We start from the raw sequence: 23,873 nt of genomic DNA on the forward strand, positions 1-23,873 counted from the left end.
CATAGCATAGCATACAAATCTCATAGCATACCTTACAAATCTCATAGCATAACATTAAAATCGCATACCATAGCATAGCATTAAATTGTAAAAGATATGCATGAAATGACTGTACACGTTAATGTTACGTTACAACGGTTCGCTAGGGTAATAGTATCTACACGTTAATGTTATGTTACCACGGTTCGCTAGGGTATGATATCGACATGTTAATTTATGTTACGTTACCTGTCTGGAAATTATTATTATAATACATGCTTTTAAGATTAAAGGATCAGTGAAGTGTTTCAAGGCTTTTTTCACAAGAGAACTTAGGACCAAAATAGAAATCAAAGCAAATTCTCGCAGCATGTGTCAAAATATCGTTTAGTGTTATCAGTGACTTATAAGTCCAATTGGCCGGGTGTTTGATTTTATGTAAATGTATACTCTTCATTGTAAACGATACATAGGTCAATATATAATAAATAAATTACATGTACTTTTTGATGCTCTATTCAAATACTTACCATACCCAGAATAGTAGTGTCTGAGATGGAGTCTAGACCCCCCCCCCCAAAAAAAAAAAATTCTAAAAGGTACATTTAATATGAAAAAATAACAAGTATTTCTTTTAAAGGGATGATTGGCGAAATGTGTTACCACCAATTAGCTTCATGTTAATGAAATGCGAAAGAACTACATGCAATTTTATAAACATGAAAAATAGTATATAAAGAACCGTTTTGTTGATTTCCGATGTAGCAAGGACTGAATAAGCTTCACTTATAAAAGGCGAAGTGTACTTCTGATTAAGATTCTTGCGCATTTAAGGTGGCTCACTACACCGTGAATTATTTTCTTAAATCAGCAGAAAATTACTTGATTATGATAGATATTATAATGGATAAGAAGTATTTAAGTCTAATAGGCAAAAAACGTGCAATTTTTGATGATAAATTACTTTTTCCAAAAATTTAATTCAGTTAACATGAACAAAAGCTCCACGCGGATTTGAACTCATGATCTGCGGTTCAGAATCCCAATACTTTAGCCACTGAGCTACAACGATATACAACCCATTCGAACGATATAAACAGGTTAACAAAACATTTAAATCGCCATCTTGTGACGTAGTGTCTAAAAAAATGTATAAGTGTAGGTGAAGTGAAGTACCTTAAAAACGTGATTTGAATCACAATGTAACCGTATATGATGGAAAGGGGCCAAAAGCTTCAGCTATTTGGGGTTCATTTACCGATTGTTTAACTACAATTAAAACAAAGGGGTTAAATATTAAGTACTGTTTTTAAAACACAAACTGATTTTAACAGTTTTAAGATATGTACAGAGTGAATGAAAGAGAAGTTCCACAGTAGGTTGACTTTTGGGAAGTAATAACTCGATCGATTTTTTTTTTCACAGAAAATCATAGAAAGTATATCTAACGATTGTTGTCATTTTGGAATAAAAAGAAAAGATGAAAAATGAAGAATAGTTCATGTTTTACTTTCATTTGTAAGGAGTTAATTACATAGGACCAAGGAAAAAACGTTAAAATGACGTTGCGATGAGGTTGTGGTTGCGCCGGGTCATTGTATGTAGGCAAGTTTGTTTGTTAGTTTACCAGGAATGAACAAATGATGTCATTAACTTCGTTAAATTTAAAGATTGTTAAAGATTGTTAAAGACCAGGCATCCTGGTTTATTTTCAAGTGAAATTTCAATGATTTTTTTTCTCGAGTAAGAGTAAATGTCTCAATAATTTCCGAACAACCTTCGTAAATGTTTTCATTTGAAATAAAACGCATTGGAATGCTTTTCTAGATTTACATGAAGCTGTTTCAGCATAGAAAACAAAGAAGTAAGAGGCGCAATGCGTGCACAAATAGTATAATTTGTCGGATGTCTCATAGGGACACAGTCGTGATCGGAAGAAGCCAATCACAGAAAGAAAAGAAAACATACCCCCCCCCCCTCCCCCCAGAGAGCACAAACACCGACAAGTACATTAGGTATATTTTTTGGAGCCGAATCATTATTATATTTATTACATAATAAAAATAATTGTTTAACAATAAAAAAAAAATGCTGTCTTGAAACAAATGCAAGGTTTATTCTAGAAGAACGCATACACATAATTGTTTGAAAAATTACAACAAACGGCTCAATATTCTTATGTAATTATTGCACAACTATCAAACAAGCACTAAAATCAAAACAGTCCAATTAATTTTAACAATTATCTTTATAAGTTAATGATGATGACCGGCGACACGGAACAGAAGAAAACAAATGAAAATACATTATATAAGCGTGAATCGGTGACGCCTCGTTAAATGATCAGGCATTGGATTAAGATTAGCCTGATTATTTCAATCTTGTTTAGTCAGCGTACAATACATGACGTATGTGTTAAATCTTCATCTACAAAATGTTGTTTCTTAATAAAATCACTGACGTCTTTAATAGTTAGAAACGAAACTAATGTTTTCACTACTGACAAACAATTCTGTAGAGAAGGCGATTACATGAGTAGATAATTAAAGTTATCATAATTATGCAGCGGTCTGCATATTGCGTCAATTTCAATTTTCAATTTATTATTATTGAGTTTTACAACTCATCGTCTTTTCTACATGCAGTTACACTGGCTGATGAACAGCATAATTATGAATTTCTTCACGTACAATTATAAAATTCAATTTGAGTTGCACTAAAAAATATTTACACGATAATCATGAAATGTGCACGAATTCATGAATTCCTTCCTAAACGCACATATACACGATCGTTGTTTTTTTTTTTGGTCGAATCCACATGTATACCGAACAAATATTTTCACAGGTCACACTCGACGAATTTCCTGTCACATAGGAACACATTTTTCAAGATGTGCCCCTTTTACCCGTGATAGATTTAATGATAACAATATAAAAGATACATACCATTTTTATAGATTTTTTATGTACATCTTTTAAAAAACAGGTAAAGTTTTACACATGCAATTTTCAGAGATAGGCCCAGAATCTAATTCAGAGTTTGGAGGGGTGAACATGCCTAGTGATCTACGGAATAAATCGTTATACATTTCTTTTATATGTAATATATACCCTCTATTTACTTACAACGCCATTTTACATTAAACAGGTTACTTTGACTAAACCGAAACAAACATTGATCATACAATGTACATACAGCTGGTGTTCTTCCAATTATAAAAGTTTTAATCATAAACCTGGAGAGATGTACTCTACATTTCTTTTATAAAGTAAAAAAAAAACAAAATAAAAAATAAAAGGATCTGGAGAATATCTGGGCAGTGAAACGCGATTTGAGCTGACGTGCCTGTCTTTGACTCGAGTTGTAAAGTTATAGACCGTTTCCTTTAACAAAATGATTCACGTTTTCTGTCACAGCCTTTAGAACAATCGAAATGGAGACAATCTTTCCTTTTTCCAATATCCTGATCGGTAATATCCATCATAGGTCAGCGGGGAATCTCCTTGTCCTAAACCCATGGTTTAATTTCCGCCCCTTTAGTATGTACAGAGGAAGATTATAGAAAATTCAGACAAAAAGCCGACCCATTTCCCCTTGCACCTTTAATTAGGTGTACGTAAAGCAGTTTAAGGAAAATGCTTTCAGGATAATTTTAAAAAGATAAACAAAAAATAAATAAAATATATTATTTCTTCTTTGCCTTATCACAACCAAATAAGGAAAACAAGCATGCGCCAATAATAATTTTTTTTTTGGGGGGGGGGGGTTGTTATATTTTTTTCCATGGGAGAAACAAGACTGATTTCTGGTACCTTTACAATGTGAATTTTAATCCACCCCAACTAGGTCCCCGAGATCCGCGCATGAGGAAGTACACGAGGAGAGAAAATGTTACGATTGAAATTACTTATACATGGACGTCCATTATTCTTAGCTTATTCATTATTGGTCGTCCTTTACGAAGAACACCCCCCCCCCTGCCAATGGAAATAATCAAATAATCAAGACTTTTCCCAAAAACCAACAGGAAGTTCACAAGGACTTGGTCCAATTCAGTGTCTAGTATTTTGTTTTATATTTGAATGATAGAACGCAGTCGTCCACATCATATAAAGAGTGTATGTATATATTTTAGTAGTTTGTATATAGAGTGTATGTATGTATATATTTTAGCACATCAATAAACGGTGCAGTAGTTTTCCAAAGTATGCACATCTCATTCATGCCTTGACAGATTATATATAGCATACCAATGACATATTGCATAACACTCAGCAAAAAGGCAATGTACTGTCATTTTTTAAACTGCATAATGGAAAACACAGTCTAGCAAAAACGTGTTTTCTCTAGTGTATGGTACATGCCGGTGCAATGAAATCATCTGCAATAATCATAATATGGTACCTTTTCTTTAATTTTCTTTTAATAAATGAAAATTGATAATTGGCTACATTTTCAACATAACCCGCATTCTTTGGATTATCTAAATTTGTATTAAATTAAAGGAATTATTAATTTTCTTTTCATTTAAACATCTTCCCAAGTCAAGGGGTTCAGATCCACTCCGCTACTCGATCAGAGACCTTTAGTTTGGGACGATGACATATGATATGCTATTGGGATTCTTATTTTTAGTCATTCAACATTCTATAAGCACATGGTTCATTGATTTTTAAAAACTAATATATAAATGTATTTGACTGAGAATGAACTAAATATTCATCAGAAACAAACTAAGGGTGGTATGCGACATGTCCATATTGTGACAATCTTTCTATCGAAATAAAAGTTAAAATCAAGTATATTTGTAAAAAAAAAAATTCGTTTCCGAAATAGTTTCTTTACACCTTACAGCATTGGGTATGAGCATTAGAGTAGGTCATGAGTTCGAAACCCATTTGGAATTTCACAATTTTTATCTTTACACACACAAAAAAAAATTGTGGTCATATATTGAACAATTTTCAAATTCAAAACGGGTAAAAGTATTTCAAATATAGTGTACTTTTATCCACATTAATATCAGGAGGTGTTTCATACCACTTTTAAAACTATTTTCATCTGTATGACCCAAGTCAATACAACTACTTGTATTTCCCTTTTGCTCCACAATAAGTATAAACTTAGTTCATGAATTTAATCTCAACGACTGAACCTTAGAGATAAATTCTGGCGAACGGCTGTAAATCGTCTACAAACTCGCTACATTCACCCACAGGCGCGGTGACTATTAACGGTGTCTTGTTTTGACTATACTATTAATTAATATACTATTATCCCAAGCGAAAATAACGTCTAGTAGTTGATGGAGGTTTTTAATGGGGGGGGGGGGGGCGGTAATGTGGTAACGATTGCCTTTGACATGCGGGAAGGGGGGGATTCTACACAATACCATGCATTCGTTTCATAACAAAATACTGACCGACTCTGTTAACCTAAAAATCTGAAAATGTACATTGTAGCTAGAGCGCTGGTGCACTTAATGACCTACAGTGCAGATATACATATACAGTGTATAATACTATCATGTTGTAACATATTCTTGAACATCTTCTTGTGCATGTACTATTACATATGTACATGTAATTTTTTTTTCTTATAGTATCTATAATATCTTACTTCTAACAAAAATTAAAACAAATAGAAAACAAAGAGCGTTTTTCTTCTTCTCGATTTAATCGAAGAGACCGAGTACACATTTGTTACGGTGTCTTACATCATCGCGGTAAAATCGTGGCCCCGCGATCACGCGATGACAATACCGCGACGGTGTATCGCGGAAACGATTCAAGTTCAAGTTCTTTATTCCAAGAGACAAATGTCTCATAGGTTATACATATGAACATATACATATTAAATAAACAGTAAGAAAAACAAAGTGTACATAATCAATTTGGATAATTCACATGGAGAGTTCGTTGCTTGTTTGCATAATATAAATATTTACCTAATATTAAAACACCATCACGGTGTCGCGGGAAAATACGGGATCCGCGTTGGTCGTAGTGTGTTACATGTACCATTTACTATTACATGTGTCTGTTAATTTCTCTTGCACAAAACGGGACCAGGAGTAATATCTGGATGAATGGATACGTTCGTGGCCTGTTAAATTAAAATGTGTGCGACACATGTATAAAAATAAAATTGAATTTATTGGCTTAGTTATGTAAAGTTGTTGTGTATGAGTGAAGAACATTAGTAAAATCATAATGCATATTACATGTATTATTATAGAGACTTGGTACAAAAGATAATAACATAATGCAATCTTATGAGATCTATACAGTTTTAATCAAGAAGTCTTAGGTTGTAGTCCTAACGCGTATGAATACACCCGTGAATCAACACTGTATCCTGACTTTGCATAATCTGAAATAAATCAATCAAAGATTAAAGAGGCTTAATGGTCAACGAATTAACAATGTTATCAATCAGATCTACCTGAAAATTTAAAGAATGATATTATGACCATACACAATAATTTGATAAAGAAAAATATAAATATTATAGCTTTAAAATCTGAATATTTTCCTATATCTGTATACAGAACTCTTCATTTTATTGAGACTAATACAGTCTAAAAATGGCCACTACCGTCTTGCCCTCTTAAGTTTACAAGTAAATTCACACTCATTACATATAGGCTGCATGGGGTCTTCTTTTTGTTAAGATATAAAATATGTGGAATTTTCTGACAATTATAATAGTCATAATAAAGATTAAATTTTAAAATAAAAAGAAAATTAATAAAAGTGACCATTATAATAAACCAAAGTAGACCAGTTAATAGCAGGTAAAATTTTGACCGTGCAAAACAAAATATTCCCCTCAGTGGCAATACTAGTATTGAAAAGATTTACTTGTACATGCCAATGTACTGAGTGGACCAACAGAAGGGGTTACAATATGTTTTCTCTATCAGGTATATATACTTGTTATATGTATATCAATAAAACCTTGACCCTTGACTTTGAGATCTAAATATGAGACATGTACTTCTAAGGGGCATTAAGTTTAATGTTGAGTCATCTATTGGTGTAATGGTCAATTTCAAAGATAGTGTGACCCTTGACCTTAAAGTTTGAAAACTCAAAATCAATAAAAGGGCCATCTATTTTTTAGAGGGAGGGGCACCTGCGCATTAATGTTTAAGTATGTACAGCCAATGTATTGATCTGACAACCTAGCACTTATGATAAGAGTTACTTTACCCTTGACCTAAAGTCCCTTTAATAAAGGTCATCTTGTTCAAAGGAAGCACCTGTTTAAATACTGTCCAGCAAAGCATTATCTTTATGTAAAATACTGATTAAAAAACCACAAAACAAACAGACAAGAAAAACACTATGCACCTTAGATTAAGTTGGGAGGCATAAAAAATCAATTTGAGTTAACTGAACTCTCTACCATTCTAATTAATTAAGTATTCTTATTAACAATATACATGTGTAACTTCTTTTTCTTTTTCTTGCTATGGGCTAATTTTGGTTTGCTTTGTCAAATACAGATCATGTACATGTATATCAGGTGCTATAAGAATGAAAAGTGCTGAGTTATGCTTACCATCCAGTCTTTGTAGGAGGTCGTCCACAGGAATTAATACCACTTCTATAAACTCTGGATAGAAACAAAATAATTGCATGAAAGTGATAGTTTGGAAATCAGATTGCCGATTATAAGAAAATTTATGTTGCTTATTAGAAAAAAAAGTGTCTTAGTGAAAAGTGAGAGAGAGAGAGAGAGAGAGAGAGAGAGAGAGAGAGAGAGAGAGAGAGAGAGAATATATCTTGTTTTACCAGAAAAAATTATGACTTAGCGATGAGAGAGAGAGAGAGGGTTTAGAAAATATATTTGTTTTACCAGAGACAAAATATGGCTCAGCGATGAGAGAGAGAGAGATGATAGATTAGATAAACAAAATACATTCTTGACAAATAAATATAGAGGATACATGAAAGTGTGAGAAAAATCATATGTTCTAAATCTCAAAGTGTCTATAAATTCACTTCACAACAAAACAAATGATCAAAGATATACTTTAGACGGGCATAATATCATTCACGTGCTTGTCACACCATCTACTGTACAACTTCTCTCAAGTCAGTACACATCCTCAAATGTATAGACGGTGAAGGATTTTAACGAGCATAAATCAGGTAAAATACTTTACATGGTCCTCTTACCTGATTCTTCTGCAAGTCGTGATGGTAAGATGAAACAGAAAAATAAACGCTTTTCAAAAAGCAATTAAACATAGGAATGTGTAGTATATTTGCATACATGTAGTTTGTACACTTTTATTTTAGAATAGAGAGGGACAGATGTTTGATTTGTTTTTTTCAGCTACAGAAATCAAGGGCGAAAGGTAAATGATGGATTGACAAAAAAATATCTTACCAGTCTTCTGCTGTGGGTTTTGATTTTTCTCATCATTGCCATCAATCTGAATAATAAACAAAATACCCATATTTTCAATTCTTATAAAAAGCCATAAACTGATCAAGTCTCATCATATCCATCATATTAAGTCTCATAAAAAATCAACGTATACTGGACTCATCATTGCCATCAATAAATATACCGGTACATGTACATTTAATAGATCAAAAAACATACAACATACTCAAGTAGCACCAATGTCATTTGCTATGTATGCATGAATGATATGTACATGCAGGTGTATATTGATTAATAAGAAGTTTTAAAAAGAGCAAGAGTTAGAAACTGTGCGAATAACATACTGTTGAGGAGAGGTATTTTAATTTCTTACATGTTTTTACAAGGTACACGTATTAATATTTCACATGGAGATTCAACTTAGGGAATCTCGTCAGTCACAAATTAACCATCAGAACTACTCGAAATCTACTTGAAATTTTAAGATTTCTAGCCATAAACCATAATAAAGTAAAAAAAAACCTTCATATTTTACTTTTTGTATTATGAGTATTTTCCTTTATTTTTATATAGAACTCTTCTTTTCTATAGAAAGTCTGTATATATTCTAAAAACGGCTATAATGACCATCAAGCCCTCTTAATAGGTTGATCAAGCTCTAAGTGTAATTATAGCTGCTGTTTTTATTATTAATTTACATGTGTTTAAGCCTTATTTACTTATACCAGTAACTGTGATATTGTTTAGACTTCTCTTCTAAAATCTTTTGAAATATATTGGTTGCTTGAAGAGAAAAATTCACTGGCTTTTCCACAAAATGGTGTCCAAGGGAAATAACTCTGAGAGAAATATGTTACATCAAAACTATCTAATGTATATGTACATTTGGACTCACCTCAATCTAATCAAAATTAAATCTTTGATCCCCTCCTTTGTGTAGTGATCTTACTGGAGCGGATCAAAGATCTAGTTTTAATGACCCTGGACTCACCTCCACTGTGACTAGCTGTACCGTTGTGTTCCCAAGGCCAGGGTCAAAGCATAGAGCTGTAACCAGACAAACAAAACAGTCCTCATTCCTTGTAACCAGACAAACAAAACAGTCCTCATTCCTTGTAACCAGACAAACAAAACAGTCCTCATTCCTTGTAACCAGACAAACAAAACAGTCCTCATTCCTTTACTGAACAAAGATCATGGCTGTCTCAATGTTCTGTCTTCTATCAGTCCAAATCAACTTTTACAGAAAACACATCAAATTCAGATCAGGATGATGTAATAGCTGATGAAATACGCAAATATAAGAGTACAATTATATTACAAGAGAAATCATTTTGTATTTAGCTTTCTTCTTTACTCATACACACCTGTCTCAAGTTTTGTTTTGCATTAGTTAATTTCAGATTTTTTTTTACATAAATCCCATCACCTATAGTTCATAAGTATTAATTGACTGGTCTATAACCAGCACTCTCATGTCAAAATCTGAACTCTTATGCATGATTCATCAGATAAAACATATAGAAAGCTGATTCAGAGCAACAAAAACCAAACTAAAATCAAATAAATACATGTAAAACCATTTTAACAATGCCTTGGACTTTCAGTAACAAGTTAAAAATGATGCTGTTTTCAAGTGAAATATTCACCGATTGAGTAGTCTTAGCTCAAAATCCAGACAAATCTTGTTGATTTCTAAGAGCCCTGGCTGAGTGGCTAGCAACGAAATAGACAGGCCTACGTCACAATGCTGTTAACTACTACCCAAAGTCCAAGCTCTTGTTAAAATGGTTCTAATTTTCAATAACATGTAATAACTATTCTCCCCCTTCTATATTACAGGCTTCCATTTGGATTGTTACCTGATGTATTACTCATACTTATAACTTTCCCATACTGACTTACCTGGGGTAACATGTTTGACCGAGGCTGTGTACCCCGTTTCTTCGTAAAGCTCTCGGACGGCCGCTGTTTCAGGAGATTCACCAGCATCCACTAGGCCTGCAACAAAAAGTCAGATATCTGAGAGTTCACTTATCATGGCTTAAAGTGCTTTAAAATAGACAGACCCCCTCCCTCCCCAGAAAAAAATAAAAATGAAAAAAAAACCCCAAAAACAAACATATAAAAAAAAAAAAAAAACAACAACAAAAGCAACCAAAATATAATGTACAAAGCAAAACAACAAAAATCACCGTAGAAAGGAAATAACAACCCCTCCCCCTTTTAACAGAAAGAATGACCAACTCAAAAGCAATAAACAAACTAATAAAGTATACACAATAACAAAAGAAGACAGGATCATGTAGACTTACCAGCAGGAAATTCCACGGTGCAGCATTTCATCGGGGGTCGATATTGGAGGACCAGCACGATACAGTCAAACTTCAGCATCCGCTTCAGGATTGCGATGATACCTACAGCTGTCAGATAAATAACAAGTGCACTGTCTGTGTATAATGAGGGTATCAGAGCATTGAGTGTACTGTTATAAATACATGTATACATGTACCATGCGCAGACCTAGGGGTGGAGTGGGGATAGGGGTTATCCCTTGTATCCTTTTAGGTAAAATTTCTGGATCTACCAAATGATATACAGTGGGGCCTCAGATATCCGGACGCCAGATAACCGGACGCTTCAGTTTACGGACGATTTTAATTGGGAACAGATTTTTTATATGTTATTTTGTCTCATTTATCCGGAATTCCGCATTCTGGATCCGGACGGTCTGTTTTTACCACAAAACACTGATTTACTACTAATCTTGCTTCATTTAACCGGACGGTAAAATTTGATGATACCATACTCAGTACAAAAAATTACCCCTGTCAATTAAGTTTCACACCTTTTTTACGTGCTAGATCCTCATGAGTAGCTTGTATAAAAACACTGACCTCCCAAACCACTTTCAAAAATTGGAAAATTGCGAACAACAGTGTATCACACACATATCACACTTGGACACAAAGAATTTAGCTAGATTCGGTTATCATTATTAGCCGGTTAATATTTCATGACAAAACAATAAAATAAAGCAGAGTTCTTTATATCTAAAAACGTTCATATCATCTCTAGCATGTGTTGCTATATGGCATGAAAGGCCAAAAAAATAGTATCAACACTGGGAGCCATCGGATACAAATACATTATCATTTCTGACAACAATAGACACATTTCAGATATCCAAACGCTTCACCTATCCGGACGATTGGACTTTGGAACGAAAGCGTCCGGATAACTGAGGCTCCAATGTACTAGTATATTTTCAGTCTTAATATAAAACGCCCTAAATTATATTTTGACCTCACTAAAACATTTCTTAATAATAAAGTTTACTGTGATTATATAAAATTCTACTCACCATCGGCTGAATCTGTTTGTCGTGTTGTCCGCTTCACACACTCCCACTGTCTTTGTATAGAGCAGAACAATAAAGGCAATTATTACATGTATACTTTTTCTGACAGTATAAGTGATTTTTTTAAAGTTTATTATCAATTAAATGAAATTCAGACAAACAATGATTTCTTAAAATGGCTTTTAAAGAGACATAGTCATGATTTTGATTTAATTTCATGTTTCTGTTTTTTTAATGTTAACAATGATTCAGCAAAGTCAATCAAATTGTTTGACAGTCTTGGAGGTTATAAGTGAGACACGGAATTTTTGTTATGTAAGCAAAGCTCAGGTCCTGTTTTTTTTTAGTGCATACATTTTTCAAAATATGATACAGAAAATTCCAGTTTTATATGACCAAAAATGAATAAGACAAACAATAGGTACTGTTTATTTATGTGCAAAATAAATTAGCAGATAGAAAATCAGCTTGAAAAAGAACTTTACTGATATATTGAACCAATGAAAACAAAAACATGGCACAAGCCTTGTGTGCTTGACAAAGTGTTGGGAGCCCTGTATTTTGCATATAACTTTACGACTGACACTCAAATTTTGCTTGATCGTTAGAAATGCATTACTAAAACATTGTAAACAATTAAACAACACATATTAAGTTTGAACCAAATTCTTACAATGTCCTTTAAACTGTGACTTTCAAAAAAAAATCTCAAAATCTTGCATATAAATACAATAAATACAAGTAGATAACTCTTTTTTAATTTTTTGTTAGATGTGAGGTTTATACAGATCATTGATATAACATACCTTTCTCTTCCCGTAGGATCTGTGTAGGTGATATTATTCAAGGAAAGCCACTTTCCTCTTGCAACTTCCTAAAGAAAATTTAAGCAAAAACGATAAGTAAACTAGAATAAATTAGCGATAACTTGGAACAACAGTGACTATAAACAAAGAAAAACATTTCATTGACTTGCATCAAATATCAAAGTATATGCAATCACATGGGTATTTTGAATAAAAGTTAGACATTTGAATAAGCATTTTAAAGAATTAATTCCTTTTTAGCTACACGTAAATAAACAATAATTAAAAAAAAACACCCAATCAAATCAATAATATTTGAATTCACGACTGTGTACAAAATTGGACAGAACTACATTAATGATTATTGCAGCTATTAAGACCCCTCACAGGGGCTCGTCACGAAGTTTTTTCAACCTTCTATATATATACCACCTCTATACTATAAAATACATTATATGTATTTTATAGTATAGAGGTGGTATATATATAGAAGGTTGAAAAAACTTCGTGACGAGCCCCAGTGACCCCTTGAGGCTTTTGAATTTTATTTTAAAGAGCAGACCTCTTCTTTCACAAATTTGGCAGCGTTTGGAGAAGCCATGGTATAGAATGCTTGTATTAATTTTACTCTCCTTAATGAAGTTGTTCTCTTTTGTAAACGCAGAACGGAACTAAAAGTACACAAACACATTGACGATAGAAACGTCTCTGCCTTGTACTTTCACTTTTAAAAGGAAATTTCGAGCCCGATCGTTATGCTGTATTTGAACACCTCATTGGCTTCTATTATAATATATTTACACTTGCAAATGTTTTCCCTTATATAACACTGTTTGCGCAATCCGCTGTTATTTCTGCATAACATCATTATGGGTCAAGAGGTCACGCTACGAGCGCGTATGAATACAATGACCTCGTGAGAACTAGGTTACTACTTTTACTACGAAAACAAATCCGACTGAAATCAACAGGAAGGCGTTTAAAACATACTTGCACATAAAAACCACGATAATTTTAGTACACAGAATAAAATCTGTTCAAAATACATTTATTTTTCAATTTATTAAATAATTAATTTGCATTTTAAAATATCCGTCTGCTTTTGGCATTCACTTCTCAAAACATGGCAGAATATGGTGATTTCCATATTAGTGAAAACGAGCCAGAACTATATCTATTGTTAGATAATGATATCTTGGCCTCATTGGATCTCCCATTTATGGCTCCTGTAAGTGTAGAAGAAACTAAAGAAGTTGAGGCTGCGCTCGAAATTTCAGATATGGAGGGCCTTCCTAGACCTGGGGTGCCTGCCCCCCCAAAGAGATTTAAATCTATGACTGAAGAACAGATTCAAATGTTTGAGGACTCCCGACAGTCTAATTCCACCAAACGAAATACGAAATGGGGAGTGAAACTCTTCCAAGGTATATGTTTGGCTCATTTAAAAATTATATCAGGAAACTTAACATGTCTAAAATTAAATGTAAAAAAACAACAACACAAATTTATTTACAGAAACTGATGATTAAAATTAACAATTTGAAAAAAATTAACAAAAAAAAGAATAAAACATACAATGATGATGTAGATATATCCTTGAAAATAAAGCAAATGTATGTTCTACAGATTTAATTCATGTATAACAAAACATTGACCAGCACAAAGGCATATCATTTTCTTTGATTGTACTACTGTACAATAACAGAAATAAAAAAACAAACCAAATCAAACAACGTTAATACAAACAAAACCAACAAATGAAAAACAATTTCAAAAATGTAAACAAAATAATAAACAGTAAAAATTAAACAACATTTAAAACAATAATAACAATTAATTCATTTAAAATTTATAGACTGGCACTTGGAGGCTTTTTCTGATGTCCTTGATTTCAAAACTGTCAGTCCAGAGGTCCTCGCGACAAAATTAAGGAGATTTTATTGTGAAGCCAAACCGAAATCAACTTCCAAAAGATCAGAAGAACTGACGGATGTACAAGCTGAAAATTACCACAAAAATTCTTTAAAATCTATCCGTTCGGCAATCAATCGGTACCTCCAAGACCTTAAAAGGTCCATGGATATTGTTCGAGACAAGGAATTCAAATCAGCAAACCATACATTGGATGGAATGCTCAAAGAAATGACGAAAACTGGTGCATCAAGGGCTACCAACCACAAATCTGTCATTCATCCTGAAGACCTTGAACGAATTTCTTCTTACTTCCTTTCCGCTCCTTACAATCCAATTGTTCTTCGACAATGTGTGTGGTATCACTTGTCTATACATCTTGTTACGCGTGGATTAGAGTTCCACCATCAACTGCGAACAGACTCATTTCTTTTTCAAAAGGATGAGAACAATCGCCAGTATGTAACTCTTTGCCACGAAACACAACAGAAAAACTTCCAGGGGGGTATTCGATCAGAAGAAGCTCCATCTGGAAAGAGAATCTATGAGGTTCCTGAGAGTGAGATCTGTCCAGTTAAAATGCTACGTCTGCTTCTCTCTAAGACAGACAGCAGTGCTCTTAGTTTGTTCAACTCTTGTTTCAAAGATGCACTGCATAATCCTAGTGCAGATCTCTGGTACACATCAAAACCTCTAGCAAAGAGATCATTCAGTGGCTTCATGTCCGACATTTGCAAGTCATCCAAATGCATGAACACTTACACACCTCACTGTCTGCGCGCAACATCAATAACAGCCATGAGTGATCAGGGATTCGAGTCACGTCAGATAATGTATATGAGTGGCCACCGTTGTGAAGCTTCTCTTAAGACATACAATCGTCACCTGTCAGATGAACAAAAACGCTCAGTTAGTTCATGTCTGTCAAATGTTACTAACCCTAATCATAACAATCGCAAAATCACCAACCTTTCGTGTAGCTCATCTACTATGTCAATCGCCACAACACGAGCTCCATCTGCATCTCTCTCTGTTGTTCCACGAGAAGAAATCGACGGTAACCCGACAGAAATGCCATCCTATGACGCTTCATGCAATTCTTCGGTCAGAACCACAATGTCTTCAGAAATTCTCGCCAAGTCCGTCTTCAATCACTGCGTTTTCAACTTTAACAAGTAATGGCCGACCGGATTACTTTAACGGAAGTAGTGATGTTCCGCGTTAATCCCAACCGTCATTTAATGAGTGGACGTTAATAATCTTTTTAAAATTTCTACTTGTTGTTAAGAATTGAATTGTTTTCACAAAATATTGTTAAATTCATTCCTTTTGTTGATTAAATGTATTACAACCGGCAGAACTATTTTTGTGACGCCATTTTAAACGAAGCGGCTATCTAGGTCAACACAGGAAATGAAGTATGGAGCAATGTTAGTGTCATAACTTGCAACAAATATAAATATAAGAAATAAGGTAACATTTTTTTATGTCTATCGGGATATAAATACGGGTTGGTACGTGATCAAATCTATCATAAAGCCCTTCGGGCTTTATGAGATTTGATCACGTGACCAACCCGTATTTATATCCCGATAGACATAAAAAAATGTTACCTTATTTCTTAAATATTTATTTTAATAAATTAATAATAAACTTTTTTTGAGGGATTGATGGTCGTGGCCTTGGACTGTATTAATTTTCTTTACAAGAGCTCCATAAAAGATTATAGGAAAAGATTGCAGGAAAATACCCAAATTTAAAAGCTAAAATACTATGATTTGGATTTTTCCCTATTTTATATTATAGTTTATAGATCAGTCTTAAAATTTAGGAAGCTCTGGTGGTTAATTTGTTAACCAGCCTCCTTAATTAAACTAACTTGGTGTATAGGCTTGTTAATCGACGATTTTCAATTTTGAAATATGCTACACAACCATATATTTTTTTCTAGGTTTAAAATTTTAGTTCATAGTCATAATCGGTGTATAACAGCATGTGGTTTTAATTATAAAAGAAAATAACATGGTAAAATCCTATTGAATTTAAGAAATCGTCATTATGCAGCATTGATAGATTTCAGTTTTAAATAACAGATTTGTAAATATGATAGTAAAGGTATTTAATATTGCGATCTTGATCTAGACTTCTTGGTTTTTTTTTTCATTTATAAACATTAGTCGGAAATAAAAGATATAAAATTATAAAAAGACATTGTCTCTCCAATGTCCTTAATTATGAATTAAAGTTTGTCATTGTTTATCGCTGAAAATATTTTTTTTTTTTTTTTTTTTTTTTTTTTACATTTTTCAGTGTCTTTGTCCGCAAGAGTCCAACAAATTCAAATGACGTATTCTTGGGGCGCAAACGTGGTTTGCATAATCTAATATTTAACCGTACAATTGCTGAAAATAATATAAATATACATGTAATTAATAAGGAATCATTCTTTGATTATTGTGAAAAGATCAAATAGGGTCAGGATGATCAAATTTTATAAAGAGCCCTTCAACCTTTGTTGGATTTAATAACGCCCCAGCCAAATTTATCACCTTATAATACTCAAGGAATGATTCTTTATTCTTAAAAATTGCTGCCTGATATTCATTAACGCTGGACATCGTTCCTTGCTGGTGCTATATGGGCTAGCCGCTACAATTAATTAACTAAAATTGATGTAATAATGTTTTTGAAAAAAAATGTAACGTTTTATCCCACCCAAAGCTCTCGGACAGTGGACAATATTTATCAAAATACTGTAAAATTAATCTTTCTTTCTTTCACGTTTAGGATTCATGAACTTTGTTTTAAAGAACATTTTAAAGTCCTCCATACTGCTTCGTGTAGATTCTATCATTTTTTTTTAAATTGTAATATTTACATTCAAAATATTTTTGCATGTAAAGTGTATGAAAAGCTACTGCAGTTATAAGACCGTAACACACACAGGGTACTCAAAGGTTAGAATGACTAGTCACAGACGTTGAACTCTGTAAAATGCAACGTCACAAGCGAGAATAAAAGTTCACGCATGTGGCTGTTACAGTAGCTCTTCCATTAATTTGAACTTACCCTTAGGATAAAACAGAAATTTTGACGTTTAAATCACATTTGCAAACCAGGCAAGAAGTTAAAAAAATGTAAATATAAGCATTAAATCATTATTTTTTGAAAGATATAGTCTCATAACTGCAGCAGTGTGCGCAGACAAATTTTCATTATTCAATCTTTTAAAAAATAATGATTCAATGCTTAAATATTTACATTCTACTGTGTTTTTTCATTAAATTCTGTGATCTTCAAATGCCTCTAAATGCAACAAGTAGTCAAAGATCAAATTGACGAGTTTTATTATGACGTCACAAACGTTGAACGCTGTAAACTGCAACGTCACAAGCGAAAATCAAAGCTGTTACTGTGGTTCTTCCATTAATATTAACTTACCCTTAGGATAAGATAGGAATTTTAAGGTATGAATCACATTTGCAGACAAGGCAAGAAGTTACAAAAATGTAAATATAAGCATTGAATCATGATTTTTTGAAGTATACACTCTCATAACTGCAGCGGTGTGTGCATACAAATTTTCATAACGCGCTAACGCGCGTTATTCAATTTGTATGCACACACCGCTGCAGTTATGAGAGTGTATACTTCAAAAAATCATGATTCAATGCTATAATAATTTAATTCTGGTTGGAACGCGGCATTTGATTGGATAGAACAATTTAGTTTAATTTGTATAACCTGGATTTTACGTCACAAGACACGTCGCAATGCACCAACGTCAAAAAGGGACTAATCCGCTTGACGTTACGTTAAAATTTTGAACAGATTTATGTTATTTTAAAAAGTAAAACGGACTCAATTTGTACAACAAGTTACAAAAAATTAAATTAACTTTTTCCTGACTTTCCAGAAACCATGTAAGTACGAAGTTGTGAAGAAACTTGGAATAGAATTAAAACATAATCCATTTATCAAAGGACTTACTATCGGAAACGAATGTGGTTGCTATTACATCCCAAATGGACATTGTCATGCTTTATCAAGCATACCCAAAGATGAATGAGGACTAGAGGACATGAAGAAAGCTCTCAAAGAGGAATACCGGATAAAACCAAATGATATCCAGGTCACTAATATTAAGTGTGAAGGACTCCGTTATATAGATACATCAGCAAGAAGGACTACAAATGTATGGGCGATGGACATGACAAGGATTACCTCTCGATTATATCCAAGGCATACCTTTACTCCCGGAAACATGCTGAATTCAACCCAACAAGATATCCTTATTGTGGAATGATCCCATGGCATCAGAAACAATTCAAGGAATGCTTAGACGAATTCCAGAGAGAAGACGAAGAAATATTAACAGATGAAATAAAAATTTTACAGTTCTACGATTGGCAGCGTAAAGCAGAACTAGCTCTATTATCACAACATAACAAGCAGATCTTATGGATCTACATGTACGATCAAGAAGGAGGAAAAGGAAAATCAACCTTAGATGAATATCTAAATGAAGATATAATGCTATTATTCTCCTCAACGGACCGACAGCAGATATAGCCAATTTCTACAACAAGGAGAAGTATGCCATTTTTGATTACACCAGATCCTATGGCGAAATAAATTACAAGGTAATTGAAAATCTCAAAAATGGGATAATCCTCGCCAGGAAATAACAATCAAAGATGAAACACTTTCTTCCGGCCAGAGCGATGTGTCTTTCCAACAACTTACCTGATAGTACCAAACTCTCCAAAAACTTACCTGATATTACCAATCTCTCCCAAAACATACCTGCTATCACCATACTCTCCAACAACTTACCTGATATCACCAGACTCTCCAACAACTTACCTGATATCACCAACCTCTCCAACAACTTACATGATATCACCAGACTCTCCAACAACTTACCTGATATCATCAACCTCTCCAACAACTTACCTGATATCATCAGACTCTCCAACAACTTACATGATATCACCAACCTCTCCAACAAATTACCTGATAACACCAACCTCTCCAACAACTTACATGATATCATCAGACTCTCCAACAACTTACCTGATATCACCAGACTCTCCAACAAATTACCTGATAACACCAACCTCTCCAACAACTTACATGATATCACCAGACTCCCCAACAACTTACCTGATAACATCAACCTCTCCAACAAATTACCTGATAACACCAACCTCTCCCACAACTTACATGATATCATCAGACTCTCCAACAACTTACCTGATATCACCAGACTCTCCAACAAATTACCTGATAACACCAACCTCTCCAACAACTTACATGATATCACCAGACTCTCCAACAACTTACCTGATATCATCAACCTCTCCAACAACTTACCTGATAACACCAACCTCTCTAACAACTTACATGATATCACCAGACTCTCCAACAACTTACCTGATATCACCAAACTCTCCAAACTCTTACCTGATATTACCAAACTCTCTAACAATTTACCTGATAACACCAACCTCTCCAACAACTTACATGATATCACCAGACTCTCCAACAATTTACCTGATATCACCAGACTCTCCAACAAATTACCTGATATCATCAACCTCTGCAACAACTTACATGATATCACCAGACTCTCCAACAACTTACATGATATCACCAACCTCTCCAACAAATTACCTGATAACACCAACCTCTCCAACAACTTACATGATATCACCAGACTCTCCAACAACTTACCTGATATCATCAACCTCTCCAACAACTTACCTGATAACACCAACCTCTCTAACAACTTACATGATATCACCAGACTCTCCAACAACTTACCTGATATCACCAGACTCTCCAACAAATTACCTGATATCATCAACCTCTGCAACAACTTACATGATATCACCAGACTCTCCAACAACTTACATGATATCACCAACCTCTCCAACAAATTACCTGATAACACCAACCTCTCCAACAACTTACATGATATCACCAGACTCTCCAACAACTTACCTGATATCACCAGACTCTCCAACAACTTACCTGATAGTACCAAACTCTTCAAAAACTTACCTGATATTACCAACCTCTCCAACAGCTTACCTGATATCACCAGCCTCTCCAACAACTTACCTGATAACACCAACCTCTCCAACAACTTACCTGATATCACCAGACTCTCCAACAACTTACCTGATATCACCAAACTCTCCAACAACTTACCTGATAACACCAACCTCTCTAACAACTTACATGATATCACCAGACTCTCCAACAACTTACCTGATATCACCAAACTCTCCAAACTCTTACCTGATATTACCAAACTCTCTAACAATTTACCTGATAACACCAACCTCTCCAACAACTTACATGATATCACCAGACTCTCCAACAACTTACCTGATATCACCAGACTCTCCAACAAATTACCTGATATCATCAACCTCTGCAACAACTTACATGATATCACCAGACTCTCCAACAACTTACATGATATCACCAACCTCTCCAACAAATTACCTGATAACACCAACCTCTCCAACAACTTACATGATATCACCAGACTCTCCAACAACTTACCTGATATCATCAACCTCTCCAACAACTTACCTGATAACACCAACCTCTCTAACAACTTACATGATATCACCAGACTCTCCAACAACTTACCTGATATCACCAAACTCTCCAAACTCTTACCTGATATTACCAAACTCTCTAACAATTTACCTGATAACACCAACCTCTCCAACAACTTACATGATATCACCAGACTCTCCAACAACTTACCTGATATCACCAGACTCTCCAACAAATTACCTGATATCATCAACCTCTGCAACAACTTACATGATATCACCAGACTCTCCAACAACTTACATGATATCACCAACCTCTCCAACAAATTACCTGATAACACCAACCTCTCCAACAACTTACATGATATCACCAGACTCTCCAACAACTTACCTGATATCACCAGACTCTCCAACAACTTACCTGATAGTACCAAACTCTTCAAAAACTTACCTGATATTACCAACCTCTCCAACAGCTTACCTGATATCACCAGCCTCTCCAACAACTTACCTGATAACACCAACCTCTCCAACAACTTACCTGATATCACCAGACTCTCCAACAACTTACCTGATATCACCAAACTCTCCAACAACTTATCTGATATCACCAGACTCTTCAACAACTTACCTGATATCACCAAACTCTCCAACAACTTACCTGATATCACCAACCTCTCCAACAAATTTCCTGATATCATCAACCTCTCCAACAACTTACATGATATCACCAGACTCTCTAACAACTTACATGATATCACCAACCCCTCCAACAAATTACCTGATAACACCAGCCTCTCCAACAACTTACATGATATCACCAGACTCTCCAACAACTTACCTGATATCACCAAACTCTCCAATAACTTACCTGATATTACCAAACTCTCTAACAACTTACATGATATCACCAACCTCTCCAACAAATTACCTGATAACACCAACCTCCCCACCAACTTACATGATATCACCAACCTCTCCAACAACTTACCTGAAATCACCAACTTCTCCAACAACTTACCTGATATCACCAGACTCTCCAACATCTTACCTGATATCATCTAACTCTCCAACAACTTACCTGATATCACCAACCTCTCCAACAACTTACCTGATATCACTAATCTCTCCAACAACTTACCTGATATCACCAACCTCTCCAACAACTTACCTGATATCACTAATCTCTCCAACAATTTACCTGATATCACCAATCTCTCCAAGGACCGATGGCATATCCTGACCTTTAACAGGGACGGACAAATTCCGGAAATAAACTAATGATGGAATTTGTTTAATAAAGAAATGAAAACAAACACAAGTTTAATTTGTCGATACATATATTCTGGTATAAACAAGTCACAACATGCCAAATTGTTGGATTATAAAGCGTAAATTGCCTCAATCCAGGTTATACTCGTATAACCTGGGTAGCCATTGAGTTCATTTGTTAAATAAATACGTAATACAGCAACAACTTTTGGGTTTCTAACCACGTGGATGATTTTCCCGCCGCTTTGGACGCCATCAGTAGGGGGCGTCCATGTTGCTTATACATGTATGTCCTAGCATTCCTTGTACCATGTATGCTAAGGTTTGGCGTGGCTTCTATGAAGAAAAAAATCTTTGATTCTTTCGAACATTCTGTCTTTTGTTTTAGTATCATGTATCTCATACCCACATTATATGTACTTAGCATACAAATTGTAAAATAAAATGATGATTATAGTATATTCATGGTCACGATTCACTTCACAGTGATTTTCAGACATATTCCTTTCTTTTGAATAAAAACAATAACATACAATTGATTTCAGTTCATCTCTAAGGAAATTCGGAAACATAGGATAAACCAAGAGGAATCGTTTTACTAAGTTTTAGAACAAAGTGATTATATGGAGAATTTACAGCCCCCAAAAGTAAAGTTAACATTTTTTAAGCACTGTATAAAGTATCCTTCTTGATCGTGTTGGCCCCGCCCTCCGGTAAGACCCCCTACCCTGAGGGTTGTGAAATTTTAATTTACGGTAGAGGTTAGAATCATGAAGTCAGTTTTAATTAGGTTTCAGTAGAAGTCAAGGAAAAAAGATAAACATTAACCCGTAATATATACATTAACACGATATGATTATATTTGCCTCGCCGTAAAGTCAAAATCCTTACCCCGAGCAACATGGAATTTAAAATTTGGTAGAGGGCTGAAGAGTCTCTCTTAGTATACCGTCAGACCTTTTATTCACCTTCAGCGGAAATAAAGACCATTTTTTAACATTACGCTATAGAGTCAAAACCCTCACCAAAAGGGGTCATGGAATTGAACATTTTAGTAGAGGATTTAGTCGTCAGATCAAATTTAGTATCAATTTAACAGAAGAAGAAATTTATACATTATATATACACATTAACACTATATAGCAATATAATCCTTGTTCTAGAATCAAAACTCTTACCAAAGAGACCATGAAATTAAAGAAGAAAACAAATGGTCAAAGGTTTCCTAGCTGTTCAACAGAACTGTGAATGTTGTTTAGCCTGCATGCCGGTCGATGTGCAGAAGTAGAAATCACGTCTTTTTTTTAATTATCAAATTTTGACAATTTTAATGTAGCCCTACCCCTCCCCTCGGGTCCGTATGGTACATGATTCATTTATAAACAATAAAATGCTTTCTTTGGTGATTCATTGATTGAAGGTAGCGACATTGCAGGAAAAATACATAACCCGCTTTTATTGTTTATATTTACATCTTTCTTTAACTAATTAATAAATTGATTATGAAAAGTTAGTAAAATTCACTAAATTACTGTTAATGTACATAAGCACGTTAGCAAAAAGAAA

The 23,873-nt window shown here is 34.2% G+C and overlaps 3 protein-coding genes across 6 annotated transcripts in view; 2 read left to right on the plus strand and 1 right to left on the minus strand.

The window, feature by feature from the left end:
• Positions 1–13,293, minus strand: part of LOC117683170 (ADP-sugar pyrophosphatase) — a 106,288-nt gene extending 92,995 nt beyond the window's left edge. Inside the window, exons 1-9 of one of the 3 annotated variants that reach the window (XM_066083159.1) lie at positions 13,112–13,288; positions 12,550–12,617; positions 11,747–11,796; positions 10,698–10,805; positions 10,288–10,383; positions 9,374–9,429; positions 8,383–8,428; positions 7,549–7,602; positions 6,119–6,354 (exon numbers count right to left, since the gene is read on the minus strand). In XM_066083159.1, coding sequence (XP_065939231.1) covers positions 6,278–6,354; positions 7,549–7,602; positions 8,383–8,428; positions 9,374–9,429; positions 10,288–10,383; positions 10,698–10,805; positions 11,747–11,796; positions 12,550–12,617; positions 13,112–13,240 — 684 coding nt within the window. In that variant the 5' untranslated portion in view covers positions 13,241–13,288 and the 3' untranslated portion in view covers positions 6,119–6,277. Of the gene's footprint in view, positions 1–6,118; positions 6,355–7,548; positions 7,603–7,708; positions 8,178–8,382; positions 8,429–9,373; positions 9,430–10,287; positions 10,384–10,697; positions 10,806–11,746; positions 11,797–12,549; positions 12,618–13,111 lie in introns of those variants that run through there. The other 2 variants (XM_066083163.1, XM_066083162.1) reach the window with 2 other exon arrangements.
• Positions 1–23,873, plus strand: part of LOC105327694 (uncharacterized) — a 137,310-nt gene that overhangs the window by 50,641 nt on the left and 62,796 nt on the right. The gene's annotated exons all lie outside the window — the stretch shown is intronic.
• Positions 19,185–22,100, plus strand: LOC136275114 (serine-rich adhesin for platelets-like). Its single transcript, XM_066083432.1, has one exon. It carries the CDS (start codon positions 19,185–19,187, stop codon positions 22,098–22,100), a length of 2,916 nt encoding a protein of 971 aa, XP_065939504.1.

The sequence above is a fragment of the Magallana gigas genome, chromosome 4, assembly GCF_963853765.1.
Source record: "Magallana gigas chromosome 4, xbMagGiga1.1, whole genome shotgun sequence".
NCBI classification, from domain to species: Eukaryota; Metazoa; Mollusca; class Bivalvia; order Ostreida; family Ostreidae; genus Magallana; species Magallana gigas.